This window comes from Xiphophorus maculatus, chromosome 11, assembly GCF_002775205.1.
Source record: "Xiphophorus maculatus strain JP 163 A chromosome 11, X_maculatus-5.0-male, whole genome shotgun sequence".
Lineage (NCBI taxonomy): Eukaryota > Metazoa > Chordata > Actinopteri > Cyprinodontiformes > Poeciliidae > Xiphophorus > Xiphophorus maculatus.
Window position 1 is genome coordinate 3,155,170 of NC_036453.1, and position 8,191 is coordinate 3,163,360.

Genomic DNA, 8,191 nt, shown 5'->3' on the forward strand with positions numbered 1-8,191 from the left:
AAGAAAAAGCATTAAAATTGTGATTTTCTTTTTCTTTTTAAAACTGTATGGTGCTAACTATGAACTGTGTTTGTTTCACAGCCCTTGGTAAGGCTATTCATGCGCTGTCGCGGATTGGAAATGAGCTTTGGCTGGACCCCATGGTCAAAGGGGTGAGAAATACTAAAACTAGGCTCAAACTTTAGAGGTTTTACTTAAGCTATTCCTAAAAAGTGTAGTATGGGGAAGCTTTACATAACGCAGTGTACATTCCCTGGACCATTTCTGACCAGTTTTCCTTTCAGGTTCTTTTAGATGAGTTTCACATTTTGTCCTCATCATGTTGTCTTTGTCTCTCTTTCCAAAGCTGGCACTGAGATCAGTCAATGCTGCTCATTCGGCTTATGGCTGCTTCCTGTTCTCACCCATGTTCTTCAAGCAGTACAGCTTGGAGTCAGGATCAAAGCAGGGCAGCAAAGCAATCAAATGCAAACTGGTTATGAAGGTAAATCCAATCTGCTTCATAATTGTTTGTGATTTGTGAAAGAGCTATTTTAATGTTTCATTACCATTTCCACAACTTTAAAAGAAGCTGTTGTTCTTAGACAAGTCAAACGAGGACTGTATTATTTGACAACACCTATTCCTTTGTAATGTTTTTTTTTTTTTTTTAAATTTGTGTAGCTTTTTACCCATAAAATTGTGTGAATACAAAAATGTCATAGTCTCTTTAGGATAACCAGCACTTTAAATGGGGTTTATTCTGTAAATGTCATAACAATTTTGTAGTTCTATGATCAAGAAGATGAAAATTTGAACTCCTCTTGTTTGTTTTTAAGTCGGTGCTGCCACTGTTTCGGTGTCTGACCTCCATTGAACGCAGTGTGGAACGATGTCACATATCAGTCAGCACTGCCACCGACCGAGTGATAATCCAGTTTTTCTGCAGACATGGTAGGAAACACTGCGTTTGGGACAATAATCCAATTCTACTCAAATAAAAGAAAACCTATCTGTATTTGCTTAATTGCTATTAAGAGAATTCGAAAGGTGTGCTGAACCTCTTCCTTTTGCTGCACATGACGTGTTGCATGTTGTGGACACCTGGTGGCAGTGTGCTCCTTTCACCTTGTGTCTGCTGTTCTAGGTATCATTAAAACCCACAACATACATTTCCAGGAAAGTGAGGCTCTGCAGGCTGTGTTTGACTCACATCTCTGTCCCAATGTGCTGAAGGCTCCTGCCAGGTTGGCACTGGATCATTTATCAGTCTATCCCTTTGGATCCATTCATCAGTCCATGGCTGCAGGCCACGTTTATACCTAGCTCTCTATTACACAGTTTATGCTACTTTTCACTTTGAAATCAGCACAGAAGAGTTGACATTAATAAAGCCGTGACTAAACTAATGCAAAACCATTAAAATTGGTTTTAATCCTCTCATTTTCATTAGGTTCCAATGATTTTTTTTTCATTAGACCCTTTTATTGGTCAGTGTAATAGAAAAAAATAGTTCTATTACCACCTGTTGGTAATCTGAATATGTCCTAAAATACACTTGAAACTGCTTAAAGTACACACAATATGGAAATTGGCAATGAATCAATTGAACAGAAGCTGTGTGATTTTTGCATCTGCTTTGCTCTTTGCTCCTGCAGGCTTCTTGCGGACATGGTGGTGCACTTTCCCCTGTTTCAGGAAGAAATCACCCTGTCCATCTCTCCACTGAAAGTCACTGTCAGAAATTACCAGCAGGGCGGAAAAGGTGTGCTGACTTTGTCATATCGTTTACTTTAAATTCAAAAAATGACAGAATGTGATAAAAGTTGCAACAGTTTTGGCATGATGATTTAATATATATATATATATATATATATATATATATATATATATATATACAGACATGGACAATTGCTCCCCCCCATAATAAATTCATCTAGCTTTTTAAAAAAAAATGTAATTAAATTTTTAAGTTATTCAGACTTTCTCTGAACTTCTACTTACTAATTTATAATTTTCTTTTTCTTTGTAGAAGAAATATGTCTTGGAAAAAGAAGCTAATTTCTCTTAGCCTAAATGAAGATCCGTGTTTTTCTCGCCACCACCCAGAGTGAGCAGGACAGTAAAGGATGTAAAATTACCAAAGTTCACCTAAGTTCACTGTTAAGAGAACCACAGCAAGGACTGGCATCTTGGGTTACCACATCTCCATGGCGACCATTAGACTCTATTTACATGCCAGCTGGTTGTTTTGGGAGGCTCACCAGGAAGAGGGCTTTTCAGTCCTACCATGACAAACATAAACATTTGGCCTTCTCTTAGCAGGAATCATGTGCTTTGGTCAAAAGAAAATATGACTGTAACAAACACTCCAAGTGGGTTTGATGTGAAACGAAGGATGAAGTTGTGGCTTAAATGAAGTAACGATTGACAGCAAGTGGTAGCAATAGTTGTCAGGGATGATTCTGATCAGAAATGTTCAGTGTAGGATTATGCTACTGAAATGAAAGAGTAGTTTAAAGAGGCAGTACAATGTGCTTTCTAGCTAATAGCTTCAGTTGTTATAAAAATGCTATATGTCAAATATGACTTAAAAGAAATTTGACTTTGTCATTTAACCCCTTCAAATTGGGCCTCTGTCTCTTTAAGAATCTCCTGCTCTTTCTGAAGCTCTGCCTTAGGATGTCATCACAACATGGCTCCTCCTATTAACTATTTAACAGAGTTTTTACCAGTGTTTCCTTCAGAAGTAGCTCTTATGATGAGCTCAGCAAATACGCAGTTCCACCAGGTGTTTGCTAATTACTGCTGGCTAGTCTGAAGGAGCTGAGTGGAGGAGGGCTGCTCTGGGAGGCAGAAGCCCGGAAGTTTGGAAACTGCAGCTTGGAGGAGGAGCTTCGTTCTTGAAGGCGGACCTAGGTTGTTTTGCACAAGTGAATGGTTGCCATGGGAGATTATAGGATTTCTCCAACATGCATGAAAAAAAAATCACTCCAGGAATGTCTGTGATGAGGGAATAACTTTACAATGTGATGTAAATCTAAAAAAAAAAAAAGCTGCTCCTTTAAGTTTTACTCTGTGACGTTTTAAATAGTTTTTTATAAGCATCCATAGGATCATCGAGACAAAGTTACATGTGCAAGCTGTTCCACAGACAGGAAGGGCTTGCCTCCTTCAGTTTCTTTAATGTGCAACTGGAGGACTTGGATGTGTTTGTGTGACAGGTCCAATGAAGACGACGTACACAGAGATGTCCTTACACCCAAACGAGTTTGACTACTTCCAGATCGGGCTGGACTCTGACATAACGTTCTGTCTGAAGGAGCTGAGGGTAACTGAGCTATTTTAGTACGGTTTTATTTTGTCACCTGAGTATATCGTGTGTAGCTTGGATCTGTGTGTTTATGTGCTGCATAGTTACAGCATGTGTGTGTCTGGCTCATCAGGGGCTTCTCTGTGTCAGAGGTGATATTTCTAGTGTCCCTTGTGCTAAGGCATAATTGTGAATTTATTGCAAATTTTTCTCAAAAATGATCAAAAACAGTCGGCTTAAGAGATACTGACTCATACCTGCAGGTGGCAGTAGTTCCTGCTTCAGGACATAGACGGTGATCAAGTACCAAATGTTCCATTCACTGTAGTTTTAGCTCAAACAGAGATGCTATAGTGATGCACCACCTCACTGAACATTGACAAAAGCAATCAGTTGCACAATCCAGTTCTTCAATCCAAACCGACTAAACTCAAAACTGTTGTCTCAGTAATTTGAGTTAACTATAAAACACAGAATCTAGGAGATTGTCATTTCCTAAACAGGAAAATCTAGAAACACGGCTTGGTCTGTCATAGTTGGGTTTTTTTTTTTATGAATGAGTAATTGTTCATGTTTCATCTGAGAATTTGAAGGGACATTCTTTGTTCTGGTCCAGTTAGTGAGGCCTGACCTGCATTATCCCTCACCACTCTTGACCCCTAATGTCTTGGAATGTTTGCTGAACCCCCCCGCTGGGAGTCTCTCCTCGTTATCCAGCCTCAACATCTTCTGGAATCTGGAAAACTAAGCTCTGAGTCTGAGTTAATCACAATTTCAAGCACAGAGGAGCGTGTCTGAGTCGATTGTTCTGTTTTTCAGGGGATACTGTCCTTTGCGGAGTCTCGCAGCCTTCCAGTGTCGGTTTACCTCGATGCAGCAGGAAAGTAAGTCTCATCATGCTGTTCAGATTAATTTGCAACCATATCTGAAGATACAACCCCTGTTAGGAGCTATTACTAGGCCATTTCAAAAACCTCTTTCTCTCTGACTGCTGAATGTGGGCGTTTCAGGGGTTTTCTCACTATTTGACTGGCTGTGGTAAAGTTGTCCCTGTCTGCAGGCCTGTGTGCTTCTCTGTGGAGGACGTGGTCCTTGAGGCCACTGTGCTGCTGGCAACTGTGACGGACTCTGACAGCAGGGACCATTCTCAACCAACCGAATCCCTGACCCCAAAAATATCCAGGTAACAAGCTCCAGGTTCTAATAGTGTCAGTAAAACCACTGACTGAACTCCATCAGTATCCATCAGATTTGTGTTTTTGACATTATTCTGACCAGATTCTGTCCTCATCACATCTGCGCCGCTTGCTGGTTTTCAAAATCTGTACGTCCTAGAGAACATACAGTAGTCGCAAAACTAACCACACACCTTGAACTTTATTTTTTAGGGTATAGGAGCAAAAAGGGGCTGAATACAAATGGATGCCACATGTTCCAGAATATTTTAAGAACTTTTTTCTGTCTACTTCATCATTACTACAACCCTATATTGATGTAACAATAAAATTATGTTCAAATTTGTGACTGCAAAGGGATAAAATGTGACTTTGAAGGGGTTTGAACACTTTTGCCAGATTCTGTAAATCAGTCTTCACTCTTTGACTTTATCTGACCTTCCCTCTTGGCGTTCCACCAAGTCTCGTTGCCCTCATTGGCTGTTTTTAGCCCCCTAATAGGGTGTGGCGTTACTGCAGCCGGTCTAGTGTCAGTGAGTGAGAAACTAGGGCAAAGCGTCGGTTAGAAGCCTGCCAGTGAGATGCTTTGTAATCCGCTCAGCTCCTCTACGCTAGCCCGCTCTGCCGGCAGCCGCCTCAGTCTTTTCTAACTCCAGCTGGTTGTTATTACACAACATCTAATTCAGGTCTTCTATGATTGCGAATTTATGCCATTGGAGATAGAGAAAAAACTGTAAGAGTAAATTTCTGCCAAAAAACGTAGAAGTTTTGAGGTCAACTTCAGAAATTTTTCAAAAAAAAAAAAGAGAAAATTTCTGAGTTTTAACAGTAGAAAATGTGCTATAATTCTTTTTTGACTTGGAAATTTCCAGATAGTAATTTTTTTCTAGAAAATTTCAGAGATTAATCTCAAAATGTATTTATTTTATTTTATTTTTTTTTTAGCCAACTTTCGACTTTCCAAACCATGAAACTTTCATGTTTTTATCTAGAAAATTTCCAAGGTTAATCTCAAAATTTCTTCAGTTTCTCTAGCAAATTTGTTTGAATGTGGCTAAATCAGTGTTGATGTCAGATTATTCAGCAACAATATCGCAATTACAAGTTTCACTATGCGGAGGGTTGTTTTATTTCTTGCACTATTTAAACTGCTGTACTTCAACACAGTCAAGAGGTCAGTGGTTTCTTGTCGGCTCTACTCTGTCATTAACTTGTTGGACATCTTCTTTATTTTCCACGTACCTCGTCACACTTTCCCAGTTTAACAAGCACCTGTCCTCACCTGGCTTAGTGATGATCCACATGCTCACGAGTCAGACTTCACTGACACACGACTGTTCTCCGTAAAAGCAGTGATTTAGCAGTTACGCAGCGTGGACAGACTGTTTAGTGAGAGTTAAATGTATCCTGTGGTGTTTTCAGGTGCGTAAGCTCCCCAGCTCAACCTGTGGCCGTGTCTCAGGGACCAGGCAGCAGGAGTTGCACCGTTCCTGATGAGCTGATTCCATCCAGCCAGCGCAGCCCTGTAATCAGCTGTCCCGGTGCAACGCGCCTCCCTGAGATCAGGGAGTCGACCTGCCTCAGTGTAGACAGCCAGGAACGGACCAGCTCCGCCTCAAGCCCTGCATCCACTAAGGTGACGAGCTCTTCCTGTACCTATGGCTGTAATTCCTCACCTCACCTCTGTTCAATTTTCTCTCCTACGTTTACTCTGATGCCTTGCTTTGTTCCTCTGTCCTGGAGAAGTCAAACTCTTTTTTTTGTCATGGGCCACATCAAGATCAAGAAAGTCTTTAAAGGGGCGGCACTATGTGTTGTCCAGCCACATAGTGCCATTTTATAGCATAGTCAAGTAACTATGTTACCTTCAGTTGTTACAAAAATGCTGTTTATGTCAAATGTAACTTAAAAGAGGCGTTCCTGATTTAACACCTTGAAATTGGGCCTCTGTCCCTTTAAGAAACTCCTGCTCTGGGTTTCACTGAGAAGTAGCTCCTATAATCAGCTCAGCAGAGGCTCAGTTCCACCAGGTTTTTGCTAATTGCTGCAGCTCTGAGGAGCTGCGTCTCGCTAGGTCCACCAAGGCATTTTGAACAGCTGAACAGTTGCCATAGGGATTAAAGGATTTCTTAAAATATGCATGAAAGACTCAAAGCGACACTCCCCAGTGTGTTTTTGATGAGGGAATAACTGTTTAACATAATGTAAAGCTCAAAAAAAGATTTTGACATGAAACTGCCCCTTTAAAGGGCCGGCTGTGGCATAATGTGTTGATTAAAAAATTTTAAAAAACTATTCATAAAACTGTTACAATATAAATAAGTATGAATACGTCCCTGCATTCAAAGAGAACTTATTTGGAATTGAATAACATATTTTCATCTTCATGTAATTTGGCCGTTTACAGATAAAACTGTGGTGATTCAATTCTATTATAAGGTTCTATTTGTAGAGTACTACATAAAAGCTTTTTTTGTTTAACATGCTCCATCACAATTTCAGTATTAATCCACACACCCATTAAAAAAAAGTTTCTTTCATAACTCTATAATCGTTACAAGTTAAGTAAACTTAGTCACTAAACGATGGCTAATCAACGACTTTTAATGTGCAGAGCTCAACCTGAAGCTTATGAAAAGCTGCATTTGCAGCTAATTTGTTTGGAAGATCAGAGAAGGAAGTTTTAGAGGCTTCTTCACGTTTCCAAACTTTAATAACCCAAAATCAGAACTTGTAGCTTTTCTGGTCCTAAAATGTCAAAGCTCTGACAGATGCAAATCAGGATCATTTAGAGACCTGCAAGGCCCAAACCACCGACTTCCCTCTTGTGCTCTTATGTAAAGTTGTGGCTAGGAGCCATTTTTACATGCCTCTCTGCAGCTCCCATATGTAGACTGTGGCTGTCAATACATTTAAACAATCTACGATAAAATCAAACTGCTACACTGACTGGCAAAATGTGATAAAAGCCTGGATCTTTTTTTTTTTTGTCACTTTTGAGTGTTTTTGTAATGCAAGTGGCAGAATTCGTTTTGCAGTTTTAGAAGCATTTTGAGGACATTCTCCAACATGTTACCAGCTAATGGTTTTATTTCCCTCCCCCCTGCTGTCAGGTCTGTTCCCTGCTGTTCAACGCCTTGTCCGCTCAGCAAGACGAAGATGGTTGTGCTGCCCAGCTGCCTGTCCTGGCATGTTACAGCGATGAGGAAGACACTGACGACAACCACCCGAGAAGCCCTTCACTTTGAGAGATTACACAAGTCATTCTTCTGAACTTGTGATTTCTGTTCGAAACAAGGCAATGTTTTCACAGAATCAGAATGCTAGACTGAGTATTAATCTAAGATATTTAAGATATTTAGTGTTATATTAACAGTTTCTACTAAGCTTCTTTTCTGGTACCTGATGTCGTCGGCATGGCAGCTGCTCTTAGTTTTGTCTGTGAAAACATGCCAACATGAAGCTGCCACACATTGAAAAACCAGCCACCTGTGGACTGTTGGGAGGATGCGTGTTGTACAAAATGTTTCCTGAATTTGATGTTATCCTGTTGAGCCACAGCATCAGCCAGCAGGTTTACAAAAAATAAATACCAGTAAACAAACAACTTTTGTAAACAGAATGCAGTCGGAAACATTATAAATAAATATCATCTTTATTTAAATATTTTACAGATTTCAAATCTTCCACACAGAACTCAGATCTGCATTTAACTGTACGCCGT

At 40.1% G+C, this 8,191-nt stretch overlaps 1 protein-coding gene across 1 annotated transcript; it reads left to right on the plus strand.

Annotated features, from left to right (window-relative positions):
- The first annotated feature begins 47 nt into the window (after positions 1–47).
- rad9b (RAD9 checkpoint clamp component B) lies at positions 48–8,096 on the plus strand. Its single transcript, XM_014469914.2, has 10 exons — positions 48–152; positions 347–484; positions 819–933; positions 1,127–1,226; positions 1,638–1,744; positions 3,204–3,310; positions 4,112–4,176; positions 4,353–4,475; positions 5,890–6,103; positions 7,581–8,096. Exons 1-10 carry the CDS (start codon positions 48–50, stop codon positions 7,713–7,715), a joined length of 1,209 nt encoding a protein of 402 aa, XP_014325400.1. The 3' UTR covers positions 7,716–8,096.
- Positions 8,097–8,191: the final 95 nt, after the last annotated feature.